The 23,868-nt window shown below is 31.0% G+C and overlaps 1 protein-coding gene across 2 annotated transcripts in view; it reads left to right on the top strand.

Moving 5' to 3' along the window:
• Positions 1–23,868, top strand: part of LOC126840302 (5-hydroxytryptamine receptor 2C) — a 65,320-nt gene that overhangs the window by 34,584 nt on the left and 6,868 nt on the right. Inside the window, exons 3-6 of one of the 2 annotated variants that reach the window (XM_050575950.1) lie at positions 3,223–3,450; positions 11,057–11,196; positions 13,994–14,133; positions 22,740–22,889. In XM_050575950.1, the coding sequence (XP_050431907.1) occupies positions 3,223–3,450; positions 11,057–11,196; positions 13,994–14,133; positions 22,740–22,889 (658 nt within the window). Of the gene's footprint in view, positions 1–3,222; positions 3,451–11,056; positions 11,197–13,993; positions 14,134–22,739; positions 22,899–23,868 lie in introns of both variants that reach the window. The other variant, XM_050575948.1, reaches the window with a different exon arrangement.

The following is a 23,868-nucleotide window of genomic DNA, read 5'->3' as shown; positions in this document are numbered from 1 at the left end:
AACACCCAACTTTCAAAAAATGACAAAAAAAACCGTTTATTTCCTATATAATTTATATAATTTCTATCGTAACTTATAAGTTAAGTTTCAATGGAATATTATCCTTTGTGTAATATTAGTTTACCTTTCAGCTACCAAATGGTTATCTCAGTTATTTTTTAAATTTTATCATTTTTCCACTCAGCTGTGGAATTACAGCTTTGACGTTAAAAACAATTAAACTTGTTATGTTTTTAATAATACTTAGTCTTGACGGAAATGTTATTCGATAACATCTTACTCGGCATACTAAGGTTGTCGAAGGTAAAAAAAAAATATTACGGCTTATGGGCTAGATAAAGCCTAAAACCGTCGGAAAACGTTAATAATAAGAAAACTAGACATATTAGTGTCTGTACAGCATAATGTATATTTCAACTGGAGGCTTAAGGGTTATTTGTTGAGCAGCTCGAAGTTGTTCGACGACAGTTGCAGGTTGAAACTGCAGTATTAGATTACCGGTTAGAATAAATGCCCGACGTCCTGGTGACATGAATTATCGTTTAGTAAACCATTAACGGTTCGGTGAAATATATCATGGAATAGACGTCTCACGATCATCATAATATATGTATGTATATAGGCAACGGTAATGGTTAGTTAATAGCAGTCGTCGCATTGAAAGTCAAATGAAACGTTAGACATAAGTTGTACGTGCACAAATTAAATTAAATTAAACCTATGTAAAACTATTTGACAAACGGTCGCTGTGAAAACAATGAGTTTATTTTTTTAGTTAATAGAAGTACTTACGAAACGTTGAATTTGTCCAAAAGCAGTTTTAAACAATCTATAGAATATAAATGGTGCGCAAATTAAGTGAATCTGTTCAATGCTCCACGTGCCAAAAAAAACCAACAATTATTTATAATAATTGATTAATTAATAATTAATTTATGCAATATCTTTTTTTTTAAGCAATTAGCAACCTTTGGGAAATAAATAAATGTGCTAGAGTATAGAACTGTACTTATTTTTACCAACTGTTCAATTTATTTATTAACAACTTAGATTTTACACACACATTATCTAAATTTAAGTTGAAGTTTGTTTAACTAGATCATCAACTACAAATCAAGAATTAATGTTAGCATATGGGTTTGTGAAAACAAAAAGTTAGAAATACCAAAAGTTCCGGACGCAAAGTAGTAAATAACAAACAAAAGGTTTCAAGTTTGATAAAATCAGGAATAAATGTATTACGTTACAGTGAAATTTGTAATACAAATGTGATAACTACGTTGTCTTATGGGTACTTTATTACGTAATAACATAGAAATCTAAGTTGGTTGGTTGGTTTTTAATTAAATTACATTTACAGTAACAAATACACAACTACGACTGTCTTAGGTTGATTTTTTAAATTTATTTGTTGAAGAAGTTCATCCATTTTCTGATAAAATAAAAGTAAATGTACACATTTGACATATGTATTTATCAACTTTAAATGTCGACGGACCACAATTTATTAAATAATGGTCAAATTGGCTACAATTGTGTTTTAGACAACATAACCTTGATGAATTAAGTTAAAATATGTTAATATGTTAATTATGTAGCAATCGTAAATATATTTTCGACTCGTTTATTCGTAACGTGTGTAATTTATTTTCCTCTTTTCTGGGCGTAGTTTTGATTCAGAAGGTTTTTGTAAATTTTACAAATTATTCTATCAGCTACAAAATTGTGCCAATATTTTCATAGAGCGTTTACTAGTTATTCGCTAACAGTGTTTTTGTACGAACAAATTTCGTGTGTGACATCTTCTATTTGAAAATACCCAGTCTGTAGAATAACTCAACTTCAAAGATGATCTCGGCGACGACGATCATAATAAATTATCCTTTTTCGCGACACGGCCATAATATATCTGTCGCAGACGACTTGGCAAGTCCGCATAGTACAGCAGAGCATGTTTATCATCACGTTGCGGTGGCGAGTCCGGGTTTAAATCAAGTCCATTCAATTTTTAACGACTGTGGACATTGCTGCAGTCAAGACGTCTATCAAAACAACAAACGCCCAGTTGGTAATTTTATATCACTCGAGGCTCGTGGCTTTTCCAAACATAATAATATTATTTTAGAGTGAACGCCGCTGTGCCGGCTGATTCCTGTAAATAGCAGAAATATATTATATTAACGGCTAAACAACAGCCTTTGTGTCGTCGGGGAGGTTGTTTTTGACGTGTAAATGTGTTATGGGGAGGAGGAGGGGTTAGTTGAAAATGTTCGATAAAACGAGATGCATAAGGAGAAGGTAGGGTGAGATAGTTGTAGGGATGAGTTGGTGATAAAGGGAAATCGATAATTCACGCAGGTAATTTCTAAGAGAATCGATAGATAAGAGAGTCAGCTAACACGGACTATATGAAAACAGATAGCTCACTCGGTCGAAAACAAAGGAAATTTTTAAAAAGACTGATTTAGAGACTCGTGAAGATATCAGTGTAGCCGCATGAATTGTTATAAATTATTGTGCAGACATTTTACAATATTATTGTACGAACACCTTATCGATAATAAGATTTAAACGATAAATTACTACACTAATTACTATCACAAATTAGATCACTTTATTTTGTCCAATTTTGTGATATTATTATGAAATTGTATACTTAAATCTGCGGTCACCCCGATTTCATTTTGAGTCATGGTTTTTCTTTACATGCTAAGTAAGAGCTATTCTTTTCCATGTTGTCTGTGCAGTTAATAAGAGATTAATTGATAAGAGACAAAAAGTCAACTAATCACAAGACATGTCTTAGAGAAAAAAAACCTATGAAACAAAAACACAGAAACGCAACAGCGTACAATTGTTGTGTGACGATATATGCCATGTTTTTGGCTGACATAATCACACACACAAAGCTAAACATAACAATCGGTGCCGTTTTCTGTGCGTGAGGCTGGTCTGTCCGTGCGCCGAATACATTTACAGACGTACCCGATAGGTATTAGCATAACATAACATAATATGGGCGAATCGCTCGCCATATATTTTTTCCAATAAGCTCTATATATATATACGCATTCAATATAAAAACAACCGACCGTCAAAACGGTGCTCGGTCGATCCGTAAAAATATTCAAATAACTCGTGTCTGATGTATGTTAACAATGTACGCATGTATTTTTTATTTTTGGGATCGGGTGTATTTTTTTTGTTTTTTTTTTCTTACAGGAGAATGGCCTCTCGGCGTGGCCTGGTGCAACGTTTATGTTACATGCGACGTTTTGGCTTGCAGCTCGAGCATCATGCACATGTGTTGCATATCCCTGGGCAGATATCTGGGCATAAGACATCCACTGCGGACCAGACACCATTACTCGACCATGAAGCTAGTGTGTGTCAAAATCGCCATCGTCTGGTTCCTCTCGTTTAGCGTGTCGCTGTCGGTCACGCTTCTCGGTAAGTACTAACCAACCCCAACATTAATACGAGCCGCCATTCTAGGAAATTACCCGGAATAGACGATTAATTCGATAAAATGTCTAATTATATCATTTCCAAATAATGTGCATCTAAAAAGGGTTAGTTTTTTAAGAAGAAAAAAAAACATAATTAATGTGACGAAATCGTGACTTTCAAATAAATGCTTCGGTGCGAATCTGTGAATGACAATAACTCTTTAAAAATCATTAATATAAGTAATTTTTTTTTCTTTTAAGTTTCACTCAATTCTCGTGTGTTATAATAAATTATAATGTTTATTGAAAATATTGACTGATCGATTGGAATGTGTATTATATTTTAAGTAAGTTTAAAAAACTAACAAAAGTATATATATTTTAAAAAATTACTATTATTTCTATGATATGAAAGAAAAAATTATGAATATCAACAAATAATCACTGAAAAAGTTATATTGTGCTTAAAATTGTATTTTTATTATTAGGCTGGAAACGATTAGGGTTGTTCGTCTGCCTATAGTAATAATTTGTTTTCGTTGTTAGCCATTTATCGTGAAAATAATGAAAACACTTTTCATATATTGCTGTTAAAAGAAAAATATCCATTAAAAATAAATTCAGTAAGAAAATAGTTACCATACAGAAACCCAGCTATTTTTAATATTCCCTGTAAATAGTATTTTTTACTCACTTGAAATTTTTTATTTGGAATCACACAATAACCGAAAAGTGATTTAATTAGACACGGTTAAGCTTTTACCGTGTGTATAGAAAATATAGAATGTAATTGTTCATAGCATTTAAAGTGAAACAAAAGTGCATAAGATATTATACTGTTATTAAACATTTTCAGTATCAAGCCTCCAATATTAAATTAATTAATTTTTTATCCCTTTCTTCGCATAGAAGCGGGTACGCTAAAGAAATGTTTGTTGTTGTGAGGGTAAACACTATTGTGTGTTTGGCAGTAATGGGGATGCTATAATAGTGCTATATTGTTACGAAAAGTGGTATCAAATTCGAAACGGATATATATATTTATCATATAAATTATTATATATTTTGTATCAGTATAAAATATGGCGTTCTAACATGGCAAATATGACATATCGAGCCGATAACAATAAACTGCAAACGATATAATATTGTTTTCCCGGATGGACCGATTTATAGCAAGTTTTTATTATGTCACCTGTTCTGTGCAGAAACCATAAAACCCGCATAGGGTCTCTTTTGGAATTAATTACAGCGTTACCCGCATCTCTATTCTCAATATACTTTGAACTTAAATAAACTCGACTGTAATCTACTTCGCATTCTATTGTAACTCATACTTTTTTTTTTTAGCGAGAGAAAAGCATACAAGTCGCAAATATTGTGCCATTTTAAATAACATGAAATGTATTAATTATAATAAATGTTATTAAAATTAATTTATTAATAATATTCTAGTTGAGGTGTTGTTGTCTTCAAAATATACCCAATTTCGGAGTCTGACTATTTTACTTGCATTAAGTTGAATTTCGATAAACACTTGTTTGGTTTTGTCGACATTATTATAGTGTAGGTAGATTAATGTTATTTCCTTTAGGAGAGCTATTGACGTAAAAAACCGGTAAGTTGAATATAAATAGTAGTTGCAATAAGGCTAGTAAATACAAACGGCCCCAAGCCAATCTAAAAGGAGCAGTCTACCAAAATCTCCATAAATGTTGCCTTAGACCTTGTGAAGGTATTATTTTTGTGTCCGATTGTCTTAATATATTTTTTTTTTCGTATAACTTCTATCTTGGAGTATGATTTTTTTTCTATTAGTAAAACGTTATACATCCCAAGCAAATGTGTGGTCACGTACTTTTTGGGGTAATTTAATTGCCTTATATTTGTACATCTTTTACGTTCATACTTGGTTACAATCAACTTCACTCGAAATTGCCACTGTCGTGTTTCCAATAGTAACTCACCAATTAGACAAATTCTATCCGAATCAGTGCGGGGTATACTCTGTATTGTCTCATTCGTGCAAAGTTATGTATGGACAAGACTATAGTATTGACTAAAGCGAAATTAATGGGAGTAAAACTGTGCAGGTCAGTTTGAAAGTGTAATTAATGTAATATGTCAGACTTAACAGGTGGGCGTATAGCTTTCACGTCACTCATATCCGTTTGAGCACTTAGTGTAGAACAGTGAAGTTTAACCGTTAAGTTCGTCGGCGAAACCATCGCTGAGTGTTCAAAAAATTGTTCGACAAAAATTGAATGGAAAATATTAGTTAGCTGTATGTTAGATACCGGGTTGATAAACTTTTGCCATTCGAGAATTTTATGTAAAATGTCTAATTAGTAGAAGGACATATGAAGGGCACAGGGCAAAAACGGTAGTTGTCACATTATGAAAATTTTAGAGTATAGCAAAAGCAAAGTTCGTGAATTCCTCTACCTCTTACATAAGAACAAAAAAATCACATTAAATGATACTCTAATAATAAATGTATTTATTTAAACAATCTATTGTCATAAATAAAAAAAAAAACCAGTACAGTGGGATCGGGGCTGAGTGGGGACGAGGAGGTCACAGGTTTACAGGAATTTTTAAATCTGCAAGTGATAAAATCACTTTCGAAAAAACGCTTCGATGCAAATCGGTAGTTAGTATTTTCAAGCCAGTACAGTCCAAACCAAGCACAGTATAAACCAGCAGAGTTAGGAAGTATTGAATTGAGGTTCTGTATTTACAGATAAGCATCAAAGCGTTAATTTGAAAGTGATTTTATACAAGAGGACTAGTACAGTAGAGTATAGGCATAATGGAATCAAAGCAACCGAGGGGACGGAGAGGTCACAGGTCTAGAAGAATAATTATAAAAAAAAGTGATAAAATTGAATATCAGCTAATTTATTCTTATCTATCTCTATTCTTATCACTGTCATTTATTTTATCAGCAGAGCTGACAAACAGTGGTTTTTTTTTTGTTGAAGCCAAAAATATCGGTTTTATTGGATATGCATTTCATTTAAGTTACTCTTATATCTCTGTTTGTTTCTGCGGTCCTCATTTAAATGTTTTGAAGGAACAATGTTTTAGCCTTTAGCGGTTTATGACCAATACTCTTTTGATTTTATATGAATAGAAAAGTCAATATATATAGATAATAAAAACCTTGTTCGTTATTTCTTATTTATATTTTATAAATATAGTTAATGTCTAGAAAACCGATAACTTTATGTTATGACTGTAAATGTTCACACGTGCTAGGCTAGGTAGGGTCTTGGTGTTTAGCGTCCGAGTTTTGCCACGTCAGGAAGTGTAGTGGATTGCAATTGTAAGCAATTGGGTCAGATATATTAGGCGTTAATTATTAGTTGGGCTTTGGATTTCTTCAAAACGCACCTCGTTAATGGAGCAATGCGTCTTTACAATATTCAACGAAACCGCCACGCCGGCAAGTTCGGTAATTCTATTTTATCGAAATTCCTAAAGTATAGACAAATTACATTTAGGTGCACAAAGCGTGTATTATACCCGGCGAAGACTTACCGAGGAGGAGGAGGGGAGCTTAGACGATGCCGGTTATAAAGACAACAAACTACCATCTGTGTTTTTCTCACGTTCTGCCTTGAATAATATATTAATTTATGGGTTAGCCGCCGTCATGTGTATTATACATCAAGCTACCGGAGCCTTTTCCCCCGTCGGCGGTGAGACGAAACACAAACAAGCGGATTCCATTACCCATAGGTATAATAATGTACCGATCATTACTTGACGCGGATTACTTAAACTCTCTTTTAAAAAAAAAAACACCCAAAACCACCTCTTCTAGGAATTTTATACATATCAGCTAACTGTTTTCAAATTCATTGAATATAGCGATTGAGTGAGTGTCGATGACGTTGACATCTCCAGAGTTAAAGTATTAACATTCAATAAAAACTATTTGTTTACATTTCGGATCAAATCTAAAAAAAAATCGGGAACACGCAAGGGCATATTTGGGTCAATGAGGTCACAGGTCTTAAGGCATTTTTATAATAGAGAGTATAAAAAGCTTCCATGCTAATCTAAAAAATGTTTAATGTGAGTAATGATATTTTTTGTTACTGTTTATCGGTAGGATAATATCTAAACAATAGGTACCCCATACAAATTTAAAACTAGTTTGACTAGGGTTGAAAAGTTAATATAGTGTGCTCCTTTTGAGATTTTTTTTTCAGGCGATTAATTTCAAATTGTTTATTATTACTATTTGTTGTAATCGCCTATCTAGATTAGGCTAGACACTATAAAACTGTTGTATTGAGATTGTTTTACTGGTCTTGTCTTAAATTCTCGTTTATATCACTATTAAAATTATGAGGTTATTCACTCATAAATTCCATTAAAAAAGTTACGTATTAAAATTTTCATTCCGGGAAACATAATTATTCCAAGGCACCTTAAGACACCCGTCAAGAAAATACATAACTAGTTTTGGTCAGTATTATATATTATGTATACATAAACGTTTAATGATATTTTTAATTTATTTTTAGACAGCTAGTTTAGTATAGGTAATAATTTATTGTTAGCTGAATATTTTACCGTACTTATGTTCACTTAAAAACACATTTTTCTAAATATTTGTTTTACGTTTTAATACAAAATCTTAAAATTGAAATCTATAGGTACTTAGAATATATAAGTGTATTTTAATAATTTGAAATCTCCAAAAGGGTTATAATTTTCCAAATGTTATGCGAGACAAATCAAGTTTACAACCAAAATGTCCAATTTCTAGTAAAAAAATAAAAGTTCTTATATAAAACCGCAGGTGATCGCTAAAAAAAAAAATATATTTAGTTTCACCATCAAATGTTAACTGCAATATTCCAATAATGCCAAAGAAAATATCTACCGTCGTAGGTATGAAGCACACTTGTTTTTGTTTACCTTTCGAGTCTAGGGAAATTAAAAAACGTGCTTCGAGTGGCATATGTCAATTCGTCAGAGAATTTTACAAATAATTCCTAGAATGTTTTATTTCATTTTTCTAAAAAAACGATGGTTTATGACGAATGCAAATATAGAAAAATAACCGGCTATTACGAAAAAAGTAAAAACGATTTGTTTGTTCGGTGTAGAGATTATGACTTCATGCGCTGTCAGATTATTCTTAGCTTTATATAACATCATATATTATTGAACTATACTTTTTACTAACATGCCGAGCAAAAATTCTACTTCACGAGGCACAAACATAAATGCAGAGATAGATAGTAATTATCAAAGTTTGGTTGAAAACAATCGGTAAATAGGTAACCCAGGTTACACTCTGTCATATTAATAATAATTTACGAATTTCAGAAAAATAGTTTTACTAGTGTAAAACTAAAAAAAAAGTCGAGGACAAGTAGAGTTCGTCGATTCCAAAGAAATCTATTTATAATATAGATATGAATACTCGTGTATAAATATTTATATTATGCTAATAACAATATTAAAACAAATATTTAAGTATTACAATTTTTGTTTTTAGATAAAATTTTGTTTGCACGAGAACGTTAGTACATTTGTTTTGCTTTCTGAGATTTTGTAGGAAGAGGGGTTATAATAAAAAACTTTTCGTGACCAGGACTAGAATTTGCCATCAATTTGATCTTAGATATTTCTCCTCAACGAAGTGTTGAGGAGTCGTCGAAATAATCTTAAGACGTTACCCTTAAAGTGTGAAGGGTTAGTGCAATCGACTCCTGGAGTGTCTTAACACTCTACATAAGAGTATAAAAGATAACACAATACGGAAAACATTACTTACAAGTAAAAGCATTTTTGAGACAAGAGACACTAGGTTAACCATTTAAATCCCACAATTTGTTAGACCACATACATACTATTTTTACGCTACTCAAAGTCAAAATGGTTTGTACGAAACTGAATGACATTTATTTTTTCAAATTAAACGAAACTTTTAACTTTCCGGTTCAAAGCGAGCAGTCATCCGAAACTTTTTGTGTAACCGTTTCTGTGATAGTTGTTCAAATTATATAATATTATTTATTCCGAAAAACAAAAAACCTAATAATTTAGTTTCCTGCCCTCACAAGTTTTTTTTCTTTTTGTTTTCTACTGTCGTTATATTAAAATCTGAAAACGTTCACGGTGCTTTTTGGGTTGTCAAAGTTAAATAAAAAAGAAAGCCATATTGGTTGTACCTATTAAAACTGAAAAACTACGACTTGCGGTACCAAATATTTTACTAGCTTAGTTTAAAAGTTTTGTTTTAAATTGTTTAGCTTCTTTGATGTATACAAACTTAATTATAAAGTTATATTTTTTGTGTCGATATTTCCGGCGTAGGAAGAAAACTTGTGGAAACCAAAGCAGATAAAAAATTGTTGTTTTTTGTTCATATCATTCAATTGCGAACAGCTCTTTCGATTTGGTCTTATTCATTCTTACATTTATACAAAATCATAACGTTGAAAACATAGTGTGTCTATCTATATCTATATATATAGATACATATATTAACACGGAAGAGAGATAAATATTGCTTAAATTACTTCCCAAACTTCTGTTTAAACCCGGCGAGATGAAATTTTGATCAGTTACCAAAGAGTCCTAGGTACTTTCATCAGTTGTTAAGTAGATTAAAATATCTACCCTGTTTATACGTTCAAGAAGAAGAATAAGTTAAAGACATTTCCATTCTGTCACATCCTTAAACATCACGAGAAATTAATTTATTTTACTTTATAAAGAAAGTTTTTCGAAATATATTGTTATGGACATTATTAAAACTAATAACTATAAATACAGTTTTAAATACTATATCCTTAATATATTATAGGTACTTGAATAATTCGGAAATTTATAACGAAACTTGCCATATTATACATTTAATAACAGTTTCGCATCGAAGCTAAAAGACATCAATATAGTTTTATACTACTATAGAATAAGTATTTTTTTTTTAAATTAAATTAATATATATATTGGTTAAACGACAAAATCAGGCGTAGAATTAGATAAAAAAAGGCGAAAATAAAAAAGCAGTTAAGGCATTTCGCTGGATCTAAATTTAAAAAGGGAGAAAATGATCATTTTTGTTTTTAATTTTTAATCTTCAATTTTGTTTTTTATCAAACATACCATTTGGATTAAAATTAAATTATCCCTCGTTAGTTTAGAGATTTCTTCGAATTTGGCCATTCCCCGCCTTTTGTCTTCACTACCCAAAATCGATCCACCTATTCACTTAAAAAAAAAAAAAAAATATAAATTGGTAATAACTACATATTTTGTAGCGAACAGACAAATTACAATATTTAAATTACCCGCGCGCTATTCAAACTGGATAGGAACGTGTGGTCTAGTTTAATTTGCATATTTTTATTAAACTGAAAATAATATGAATTTGTTTTAGTCCGTAATTTTTTCCTTGATGGTGATTTTTTTTTTTTTGTTTCTCTCTCGGCTAACAATAACAATATTGGGACAATACACATAATATATATGATGAAACGGTATTGCACAATATGCTAAAGAGTAAAAATTCACCATACAATTTTTTCCACGCAAAAAGGACAAACGTGGCCTGATAAATAATTTTGAATTTGCAGGACTTTATAACCCGAAGAATATAATGCCGGAGCCAGGGATGTGCGTGATCAACAACCGAGCGTTTTTTGTCTTTGGTTCACTGGTCGCTTTCTACATACCAATGATCATCATGGTAGTCACGTATGCCCTAACCGTCCAGGTAAGTGAAGCAGCATTATCAATTGACTACATTAAACTGGTGGTTTCCCCTCTGCTGGAATCTACATGACGCACATAAAGTATACTATCTTAACGATTGAGATTTACAGGGTTATTCAAATTTCTTGTCATGGTAATAATTCTTATTAAATACCTAATCGTTTTAGCTAGAAAATATTCTAATAAAATCCTTCTTATACTTGACGATTGAAGATTATCATACTAAATTTCCGAATTAAAGTTATTATTTTAAAATTGTAGTATTAAGCGGAGTCGGGTAAAATAGCAATCTATGTTGCTAAACTTTATGTCTAGGAAAAGCAAAAAGGTATAATGTAAATAATGACTGGTCGATAACCTAATAACCTAATAAACTGGTCGGTTTTGGATAAATACTTTTCTAGTTTTTAGCATTTAAAGATTCAGCCTGGTGGTTTATACTGGTTACGGGGGTTTAAGGTAGTACCTAAATACATTAAATAACAACTATTTCAACTGGAATTGTTTTTACGAGTATCAGTTTTGGTAATACGTCATGTTGCTAATAAATACCACACTTTTACTTATTTGTTATTTCTTCAAATAGCAAAACATTTTATGTAAAACGTTATAATAATGCAACTGTAGAGCATTGGAAAATTAAAATATTTTATAAACAATATTGAAATAATTTTTGCGGGTATAATGTTTACAAATAATATTTCTAAAATATGAGTTATAATTTTTTCAAAGTATTTTTCATTACACATTTTTATTTAAAACTTTTCAAATAATTGAAAAACTTTTTGGAAAAAATAATGTTTGTCTCGTTTTAAAAATAGTTAAAAACATTTTATTAAAACCGTTTTCAGGTATTCGAGCGTTCCGTGTAAATTTGGGCTTAACGTTTTTAAATACACACAGCATAATTTTAAAAAAATTTCAGAAAAAAATAAAAAATAGGATTTTTCTCGGTAAATCCAAATCGGGCCTTATATTTTATTGCATTACGTTTAGTTTTTTTGTAAATCGTTCTTAAGTTGCAAAAATAAAACGATTTTACACATGAACTCTGAATACTTCAAGATGAAAATGTTTAAGTTCTTTGATTTTTTTTTAACGCAAAAAGTAATACGAGTATATATATTATGATTTGTGTCTTGAAAAACTCCTATTAAAATATTACATATATGTACCTAATATAACATTATAAACATTATAAATACATGGCTTTTCATATTTATTTTGTATGGTTCGGAGTGTAAGACAAGGGGTCTTCACATTTAAAACCAGAAAAAAATTTCCACAAAAAAGTTTAGATATTAATAAAACTGAAACGAAATTAAATTATTAATAATTGGAGCGTATAGTTTGTTAAATCTTGCGACAACATAAAGTAAAAAGTAATAAAAATTCATTTGAAATAAAAATATCAAAGAAAAATAAAGTAGAATACGAAATGTTTGAAATTAAATTTGATCAAAATACAAGCGAAAAATAATCAAGTAAATTCATCTCGGTAGTCGTGGCTGCTGATAATTTTATTTTTTTAACACCTAATGAGAAACACACGGTATGAAATGAACTACAATTTATTTTGTCGACAGTAAAAAATTACAATTTTAATTATTACAGTTACTTTTACTAGTTAGTAATATTCTTATTATTCAAAATCATAATCACTGTAAAAGTATAAACTAGCCATATTCGCCAATTCGATTGGACGGTAAAGTACAGAAAATATATTCAATAAAAATACATTTATTTAATGTTATATTTTTTTATTTGCTTACAAATATTTCCAAACAACCAAGTAGTTAAAAAAATTTAAAACTTCTACGTACTAAAGGGATTAAATGAGGATTTTCTTTGAAACTCCAATTACATAATCTATTAAATATCCCGTTTACTATGTGATAACGGTTTTTGAAACTTTATTTAAGTGCTGGAAAGTTGTTCCGCGTTATACCATGTATAGGTCCTTATGGCTTAAGTTGTTAAAAATGTATTTCTGATAACCTTTTTCTAATAATTTGATATTTTCTTTTCTATTTAGTGTTTATCTTTAAAAACGCTCAAATCATATCAGTCTAAACTCAATGAACTTGAAATTAATTTGTTAACTATGCTTTAACTGTTAATAAGTCGCTCTATTAGTTGATATTAATTAGTGAATACCTACTATTTAGAAGTTGTTTGTTAATTTTTTTAGAATTGCATTATTAGCCAATGTAATTAAATTAGGATGACTCAATATTTATTTATAATTTAAAATCTATATTATTAGTATGTATAAATATTAAATATATTTTTTGGCATTTAAAAATTAGAAAAGATTATACAACACGAAAAACTCTTTTTTTTTTTAAATATTTTAACCTGAATTTTATATTTAGGTTTAGTTATTATAACTTTAGGTTACCATTAGATATATGATTTAGCTTAATGTATAGGAAGTATAGCCAATTTGCACTGTTATTGAGATATCCTGAAGGAAAAACGTCCAGACTTATGATATAATGTTACGATTCTGAATTCAATTTATTTAATTTGATATAGAACAGTGTAACCAACATCATAAAATGAGCCTCGTTTTTTTTACAAAAACGTGATAATACCGAAAAGGTAACATTTTTCAATAATTAGGATAAATCAGCTGATAACATATACACGATAAGAAAATTATAAGAATGGCGATTGACAAGGATAATTAGGATGATATCAGATATGATAAGAAAAAAGAAGCCTAAAAATATTTCATCCTTCAAAAGGTGTTAAGCTTTAGCTGAAAATAACGAGATATATTTGCTTTGTTGCAGCTTTTGAGGAAAAAAGCCAGGTTCCTGTTGGACGACAGTTTTGTGGACGGTCGAAGAAACGGCAAGGCCGCAGAGCCACATCTATTCAGGCGGTTGGGGGGTCGGTTTTCAGCCAACAAAAATCAGAACACCTCCTCCAGGTAATTCTCTAGGATAAGAAGTGGCCGCTGTTCGTCATTCATGTCATAACACAGATAAACGGGTCTTTATAAATGTCATATACATTTATTGTTTATTTTATATTCACACACAAACTGTATCGGTACGAGCCGGGCATATAGAAACGTAGATCGTTGTATTATTATTATCTTATAATGGAATAGGTCGCTGCTCGTACACATAGGTTTAATTGGATTTTGCATATTATATACGCACTTAGATTAAAACTTGCAGAAACCGCGGATATCCGGCGGGATGAAACCGACAGAACGTAAGGGAAAGGGCGGTCTGACTTCTTCCTCCGACCACACGAATTGGCCTTTGGCTTTAATCGCTAAGCTTGATGGTTGACAGGTAACCGACCGTATATCTTCGTTAGGATATATCGCATCCGAGATTAGTCACTATGATACCGAGAGCACGATTACACCGTTTTTCGCACCCCAAACCGACCGCACGATCCCGTGGGGTATAATACACTAATAAACAGAATGTACACAATTGAAACCTAAAAGAGAAGGGGGGGGAGGACTTGAAGGTTGCAAGTCAGAAACGCCCAGTCATATACATATATACATTTCGCAGTTGCTAGACACTATAGTGGGATGTGAATATATGGAAATGTAGACTAGGTCTTTTTTGATTCTTAAAATGTTCATACACTATCAGTCTTGAATTATAATCTTATGGATTGACAATCAAAAAACTGACCATGTATAAGATGATCACGGTCGACAATTAATTTTCTTAAGTGATAAATATTAAACTTGTTTTAATTTTCGTTATAAATCAAGATGTTTGACAATAACAGACTACTCGTATGTCGTTGAATATTCAATTTTGTCAGTCAAAAAGTGGAAAGCAACGGCACCTTTGTTTTAAAATACAAAATTTCTTAAATAAATTTTAATAATGTAGACTTTTGGTGAGGTTTTATAAATATGTACAGAATTTTACCAGCAGTGTGTAAAGTGAAATGTGAGGTTTATAAGAATGAGATTATACAGCAAGATGTATATAACAAATTAAAAGAACAAACATAAATTGATCCAAATGCCAACGTAAATACTATAAAAAGTTAAATCAACACGTTCAGATCTAACTAATCCCTCGTACAAGTATCTTCTTTCTGTACAATTGGTGTAACCATCTTCAAAAACTCTAAAAATGTCACACGTCTCATTGAAGTTTTTACAAATAGATGACGGTATAATCACAATTCTTCAACAAGATTATGAAGGACAAAAATGTTTATATTCTTGAACCATTCTTTCATCCACAATTTTTTCCTTTTTATTCCACAGAGAAGATATACAGCAATTTTTTTTCTTTTATCATGGTATCGCCCAGACTGAGAGGGGGACGCTTTCGCTTTGCTTCCCTCCAAGATGTACCGCAATAGCAATAATAGCTTCTTCATCAATATTAATTAATATTACCTAAAATATTTAATTTATAAACTCTATAATGATGATCATGCAAATAATTCGTGGGTAATATAAATAAAAAATGTGTAGTGAAAACATAATGTTGGCTAGGTAACGTTTCAGTCCATGTTTAAAATGAAAAAAATCGTCAATAATTTGATTTGAAAACCCGGATTCACAATGAACAGTTTATCATACAATGTTTTCATTTATTTATTTATGGAAATTTCAGGAGAACGAAGCGGACACAAATCAAGTTTTGGTCGCCTTATATTTAAAGGATATAAAAAAAATTAAGTTACGTGTACATTTTACAACGAACACTTATTTTTAACACAGACATTTCCATCGTCAGCAAAAATAGCTCTATCCTGAAACGTTTTCTTTATATTTTTTTTATCTTCATTGCGAAGATTTGTTATGGTTCAAGTGGGACGGGCGCTTGTCAGCCGGTAAAAAAGAAAAAAAAACATTTGAAGGGGATTTACAATGATAATACGGTTGTGCGGTACACTTCGTATGTGCGCCGAGTGTGTTTGTCGTGATGTATAAGCCGGTAGGTCGCGGGCAATTTAACAGGACAAAAATAAGAAAGAAAAAAAATAAACAATAAAGAAAAAAACTTTTTTTCCCTTCCGAAAACTTTATACGGCGTTCGATTTCGTGGCCAGCAGTTTATACTTACCAGTTCCGGTAGCACCGCCGGCAATGTTGTAAACGATCGAGGTTTTAATGGTGTTTTCCACAGACCTTTCCCCAAACCGAGCAAGCCGCGAGTGTGATGCATTTACACACGTATAATACTTAGTATGGCCCGCGCGTTATACCTGCTCGAGTGAATTATTTCATAAGGTAAACCACACACGTATGTGCGTACTATGCACGGGTTGCCTCGAGCAGGGCAGAGAAGCTCACAGCGTTGATAACACTGATTTGTTAGCATCACGCCCTCCAATCCACGCAGTTTCACGTCAATCAGCTCGGCGCTGATTGATTAACACACTTACAAAAAGTAGGTTTCTCCGCCGTGGACGGGTTTTTAAAAAAATACCATTCAAACCATATGTTCAAAACGCAAGTGATGGAAAATCGACCGGGAGAAAAGTCGGACAATCCGTCAAATTGTTTATTTTTATAAGTAGGCCGCGGATGAACAGACATTGACAAAACAATTATTTTGTTGACACCGAACATGACTTGTGACACAAAGAGCGAAGGGGGGACAGCGGATGGTGATAAATGATAAGCGTGGGCAAATCGAGACTTCCCGGATAACGGGTAAGAGATTATCAGCAAGAAAATCAGCTACAGAAAAGAGATTATTGATTGACAAGAAACAGACAATCAGCTGATCATAAGACATGTCCATGATCCAATGTCTTTCCTTCATGGGAGAGATTGATTTTTGTAGTTTGAACAGTCTAAAGTGAAGCGAAGATTATATTTTTTAAACTTCTAACTACCCCTGTTTGTAGTCTAATAACAATTTTACTGAATATCGAATCTTTAATCTCTAAGCACCGCATTAATCTTCAATACGGAAATATTAAAATACTTATACATTCACACTCGGTGAGCAAATAATTGAACTGCGATAAACTTAAAGTTTGATCAAAAGAAGAAGTTTCCTATGCGTAGAACATATATTAATAACTTTTAGATTATGGAAAGTATGATAAATCGATTAATGCACTTTGATACTTAGAAAGTGTAGAGTGTACTTAAATTAGTATTATACGTTATGCCTTCCTCCATGTGCGCCGAGATGAATTTACATGCAAATTACTTTATAAACAATTTTGGGCAAACACTTTAGTGGTTTTGTATACTAAATAAAATCGATTTAACTCATTGACACTATTTTGCTGGCCTGCAGCTTTGTATGAATTGATCTTAACAAGATATTGAATAAATCATATCTTTTTTTTCTCGGGTTAGGTCTGGGATAGTCTAACTTTTTCGGATTTCGTTTAATTAAAGCAAAACCACACCCCACTGATTTAATATTAAATTTTTTTCCGTGTCGCCAAGTAACGACCAAAGTAATGAGGCCATTATTTCGATGCCTAAGGCAGTGAAAAAAGGTAGAATGCGATTTCTGTGTTTCAGTGTATATTTCATTTGTCTAAGAACTATGTCACGTAGTTAAAAGGGGATGCGACCCCAGAACCTTTCAAGAGGACATCTTTCAAGTGGTTTTGTTGAAAACGTGTAGGCGACATTTATTTGTTAATTAGGAAGAAGAGGTTGGTAGGCAACAGACAAGTGTCTAACATCACTTCTGCAGTGTAATATTATAATATTATGTAGTATGTACACTATATTTGAGGTCCTAGTTAAGGTTATTTTAGTATTTATAATTTTATAATTATTATTTAATATTTACAATATTGTCAACGAAGTTCGATTACTCCAATCGAACACAGATCTGATTAGTATTCTTAACACAATCTGTTGTTTAATAAATAATTTGAATTTGGTATCAGTCATTGAAATTTTTTATTAATTCCTACTTATTTGAATACAAATTTCACGCTTTGGCATTTTACACTGAGTATATAATTAAATATATTTTATTCTATTTTAATTAAAAAAAGTAGAAATGCTAGACAAGTGCTACTGTAATATTAAATATAACACAAAGAAAAAAAAATGGTGTCATACTTTGTCAGTCTCAATATTAGTGTAAACGAGATAGGAAACGATTATGAAATACTAGGTAGTAACATGCTGGACATTAAATCATCAAGGGGATTTGTCCTAACTAACATACTAAAAATACCACTACTCCCTCTACTAAATATTTGAGGGGAGGCGAGGGAGGATTAAACTTATATATTTCTTACGACATTAAATGCCGTGTTGTCGTGAAAATCGAGAAAAATGGAGATAAGCCAAATATTGAACTATATAGATTTACATAAAATAAACATCATTATGTAAGGTTTTTATAGCAACAATGGTGGGATGTGTAGACGAGTGCTCAGAAAAATATAACCGCCTAAGGGGAAATTAATTCACTTAAGTGCGATGCCGAGTAAAAACAGATATATTTCACCGGAATTGCAATGTTGCTAATTCATCACCAAGGTCCTGAGAGTTTGGTGTGGTGGAATTTTCGCAGATGTCAAATAATTCATCATTTTCTATATTATTAGTATTTCGACGATGATTTTTCCATAACAAATCAAAATCGCGTAAGCGTACACTAACTAGCTATAATTTATGGATTATGCAAACAGCTTTTGTCTCTTGGTCGCGCATCTCTCTGGGTTAAAAATACAAATGATTTGTTTATCGAAATGTCGCTCAGATTCTTGAAACGATTCTTAAAATGGCGACGTGGGATGAAAAAAATAATAAACGACGAAAAGTAATCACTTTGGTGAATCCAGATTGAATTGAATCAGTCAAGTATAAAAGTTCACCGAATGACCAAAGAATAATGTATTCTTCTTTACGGTGTATTGGAGAAACTGTGTATTGTGCTAAATCGGTGATCTATTATTGTATTATTATAGGACAATAAAACATCATCTGTCAGTCTAATGACATTATCTCATCAAACCGTCATTATTGACTTATTGTTGAAACACAACACAAACCGTTAACAGATGTATGCTTTTGAAAATGATAAATCGAACACGGGAAACACATTAATGTTTTAAAATTATGTTTTTTTTTATATCAGTCACTGTTGCCTATACTACAGCCCTCTCCAGGCTCTTTTCTTTTCTGGTATCCCTATACCCTTTACTCGACGGTTTGTTTTCATAGTTTCTAATAATTATTATTAGAATCATAATTATTTTAACTCAGTTTCACAGCTCTATCAGAAAATTATTGTTAAATTTAACATATGTACAACAATTACAATATTGGTTTTGCGGTATTCTTGAAATGCAAAATACTAGAGTAGTGCACAGATTAATATAAATACCTGTAACATTTAACTATTACTAAAGAACTAGATCATAGATAAGAAATATTAAACAGAGATATTTCATAGTGATTTTTCTACCTATTTAATGACTAATGTTATTATTTGTATTACAAATATTTTTCCTCCCACGATAAGCTCTTCTATTAGGTAGAGTAGTTTCTAAAATGTCAGGTAAATCTAATTCGAAGCGCGAAACAAAATATAAATATAATTCCATAAACTTCTTTGCCTGTTTACTTAAGAAAAATGTTTACCAATATTATTTTGTAAACAAGGTTTTCGTTAAACAAAAGAAAATTAATAAGTCATTTTAATTATGTACCCAAAAATGATTCAAAATTCTATTAAACTGAACTAATTTAATGTGTACAAAATAAATCACTTGGTATTAATCTTAATGAGTTAATCCATTTTCGCAATATCAAAACATATTTTTTAATGCTATAGTCAAAGTTTTTTTTTCTTCATTATTTTCTAAATTGTCGTCATATTTTTTAATATAACAATGTTTTTGTCGTCAAAAATAATATTTTTTTTTCAGGAATCTTCAATAACGTGTTTGAATGTAATATTATAATATAACATTCCTAATAGTAGGTACCTACTGTAAATCTTGTAAAACATTATTTTCAATTACATTTGTAAATCTTTTGGCACACAATGGGTGCTATTGTGTGAATATAATGAATTGAAATTTATAGACCGTTTAACACACCGTAAGCGCATTTTCCGCATACACATTCGTTAAGAATGGCAGAAAGCTTTTATCGTAGGCTAAGCGAGGGCGAACATCAATTCTCTTTGGCCGTCACACGTTGCTTGAACAATGAAGATCACGTATGAGGAGAAAATATAGAAAGCACCCATTGTGCAAGCGTGTTTAGTTGTGGTATCCATCAATATCAATGATAGAACAGAGTGCACAAAATATCCTTTTATCCATAAGACCATCCGTAGGAGATGCTGTGGTTGATCTGAGGAAATCAGACGGCGAGGGACAATCAAATTATTTTTAATTTTTAGACACATTATATTGTACATTTATAAATAATGAAAAAAATAGCCACCACTACACTGCTACAATATATACTATGATGCATAATTAATAGATCGAAGTGGAATTTTACACATTTTGACTAGGGTTAGCGAAAATTGTGTAATTACTGACTACCATTAAACATCAAACACGATCTATAATCATAGGACCGACCTAAAAATGATTGACAACTAGTTTCGGCTGATGCCTTTTATGAAAAACGATTAGAAACAGGGTGAAAATATTTCTTCACAGAAAACTGTAAACTATACATTTTTACAAATTTGCACCGTACATTAGAATAAACATTTTTAAATAGGTCAATATGTCTTTATTTTAGCCAATATATTAGCAGAATGTTGTGTACAATTATTGTAATATCATTAGCTATAGAGGGACAATGTCGCAAGGTTTAAACATACAAATTTAGGGCTAAGTGAGATTAAGAAAATCAATTAAAGTAAATATGCATTTATTTTACAAAACAAAAAATTTTAAAAAAACTTGTTATTATATTTTTTAAATCTTGAGCTAAATTCTAGTGTGGAGTTTCCAGAGATGTAAATAATTACTTGGCATAATTTTATGTTTTTTCATCAAAATATATTTAAGATTTTAGCAAAATTATTATAAAATATAAAAATTGTTTTCTTAAAAAATCAGATAATATAACAAAACAAGTTGTACTTTTGAACGCGTTATCAGTTAAATTTAAATAGGATAGTTACAAAAACGGTTATTGCACAAATTCAAGTAATACAATTTATTATAGATATAAATCGACTAAGAATAACATTTAAAAAATCTTTTAAAACTCTAAAGCCGTTAGTACTTTTAAAATGTTTTAACTATGAGATTTTAACTATGTTTATCATTTTTGTTCGAGCTAAAATAAACTTGTCATAAATAATATTTAACGAAATATATTCAACTCTTAAAAATTACTACTGGATACTTAATAAAATTCATCGACCATGTAAATATTTACTCATCACATAAATTTACAAGTTGAAATGTACATGTTATTTTTGGTTAAACCAATTGATAAACAAAAGTTGTTATGTTTTAAAAAAATCTATTAAAAACGAATGTTTTTTGTTTAAATCAACAGAGTTTCCTTAATGCTAATATGTTTTAAATTAAAAAATACTGATTTTTTTTGTTTACTCGTTATGTAAAACTTCTGTGCTAATTCATAAAATATTGAAATAAAAATCCTTAAAATTATCTGGGCAAAATATTTACATAAATATACATTTTTTGCAATAATCAAAAATTGTATGACCTACTTGTTGGAAAGTAGACGGATATTGGCCATAATAATAGTTGTAATCAAATTAAAAATATGTTGTTTCCTAAAAACAAAATTCTTGCCATACAATTTAAAAACGATAACCCGAACAAATTTTTAATTGGTTCCTTTTTTATGAATCAAGTCTAAGTGTTCGGTTACAATTTTATGTCATTATGATTTAATTTTTGTCATGGTGATTAAGTAAAACTAAAATACATTGTTTTAAAACGACTTGTAACATTTCAAAAACGCAAAAAGCTATCGATACTGAAATTTGTTTTCGATAACGAAAAATAATCAAAAAATTAAATTATAGAAGTATTGTAAAGTGTGACGGAATGGTGTTGTTTAAAGTACAAGGAAAATTGGATGAAACTGAAATAAGGCTCACTTATGATTTATGTATGTGTTGAACATTGCATAAGAGTAATTCAAAGAAAATGTATGCAAGTAAAATTAGAACTTATTTGGGATATTAGGCGAAGATAGAGAAGATTCAATGATAAAAGTTTTGTAATAATTCGAATTTATTAATTAAAGTGAAATAATTACCCAGAGAAGGTTAGGTTTGCTATAACTTTTTAACATTAATGAGCAGATTTCCCTATTCAATCAACGTTTTTCAAAATCTATTATCTGCGAGCATCTGGACATTATCTATGACGAACAGAGTTATTAGGTGATAAATCCGTATTGACGGATGTGTTAAATATTTTACGAGTCTCTCTTTTCTACTGTTCTTGACTTTATTTATATATTCCTATTTTATTATAACGATTTATAGTTGTCATCTTTTTATTAGGTTTAAAAATCCAAAAACACATAAAAGCGTGTACTTCTTAAGGGGTTTTATTAAGTACATGTAACGTTATTTTTTGTTGTTTCAGAAATGAACACACGGGAAAAAAGAACAAACACTGTGATCAAGACATTCAGACGGCGGATACAGTGTCCGCTTCCAGCAACGATTCAAGAAACTTCCGGTTGAAAACGCTCAGACTTCCGTTGAACATGAACCCGTCGACATTGAATTTGAGGTACATAAGGTTAGAAAATGATCAAAACCGCTAGTGTAGTGGAAAATTCCGCTTGTGGTAAAACATTCTTCTTCAAATCACTGTTGAAAATGTTGTACACCGAATTACCGGAAAATCCTAAATATTGATAAGATAATTAGAGATTCCTAAAGTTTACAGACATTATAAAGCGTTTGTGCACTGATTACCAACTGGAAATAAAGTAAAGGTACCTTTAAAACACGGTTCCGCTTACCCTGCTTTTTCTCCTTGTCAGTAAAACCATTGTGATGTTATACTTTATTTTGGAATCAATGATTTGATTATCTGAAAAATAACTAGTTGGTTTAAAATAACCATACAGACCTTGGCTGTGGCTATTTGTTAACCTAATTGGAGGTGACTTCTTCGCACCCGTGTTCGGTATACATTGTATACCACCTATTGTGGTTTGTCCGTGATGTTAAGTGTTAATTATTACTTGTATTCTGAATTTCTCAATCGTATTATCTAAATGTTCTCAATTAAAAAAAATAAATTAAATAAAAATTAAATATCCATAACCATTACAGCTTTTTTATGAGAGAGAAAACTTAAAAAAAACCAAATAACACGATTACAAACACTTTTATTGACAATAAAATGACTCGTATCATTTTTATCGTGCACAGATTCGCATCAAGGCGTTTGTTTGAAAATTATTTAATCCTTTTCAGCTGTAATGAAAACCTGTTAACACTGTGCCCCGAACCCACGGCGTGGGCTTTTTTTCTTAAACTATATAAGTAACGTCACCTCCAACGTTTGTACGGTTCGACTGTAAACAACGTTGTTAGCTGCAACTGTCGCGTGCAGTCGTATCAGTGGCATTCATAGTAGTTTTGCATCATCTTAACGACAGCATCTGGCAACTCGGATGTTGCAAAGCACCCTATATTATGTTTTGCCGAAGGATATAAAACGGATAACTTCTCGTGTGATCCGACCGCATAAAACCGTA

Source organism: Adelges cooleyi, unplaced genomic scaffold (genome assembly GCF_023614345.1).
Source record: "Adelges cooleyi isolate 19-005CV unplaced genomic scaffold, UGA_ACOO_1.1 ACOO_flye_CR_arks_rails_tigmint_CR_PRNA_376, whole genome shotgun sequence".
In the NCBI taxonomy this organism is placed as follows: domain Eukaryota; kingdom Metazoa; phylum Arthropoda; class Insecta; order Hemiptera; family Adelgidae; genus Adelges; species Adelges cooleyi.
This window is presented reverse-complemented; position numbering and strand designations above follow the sequence as displayed.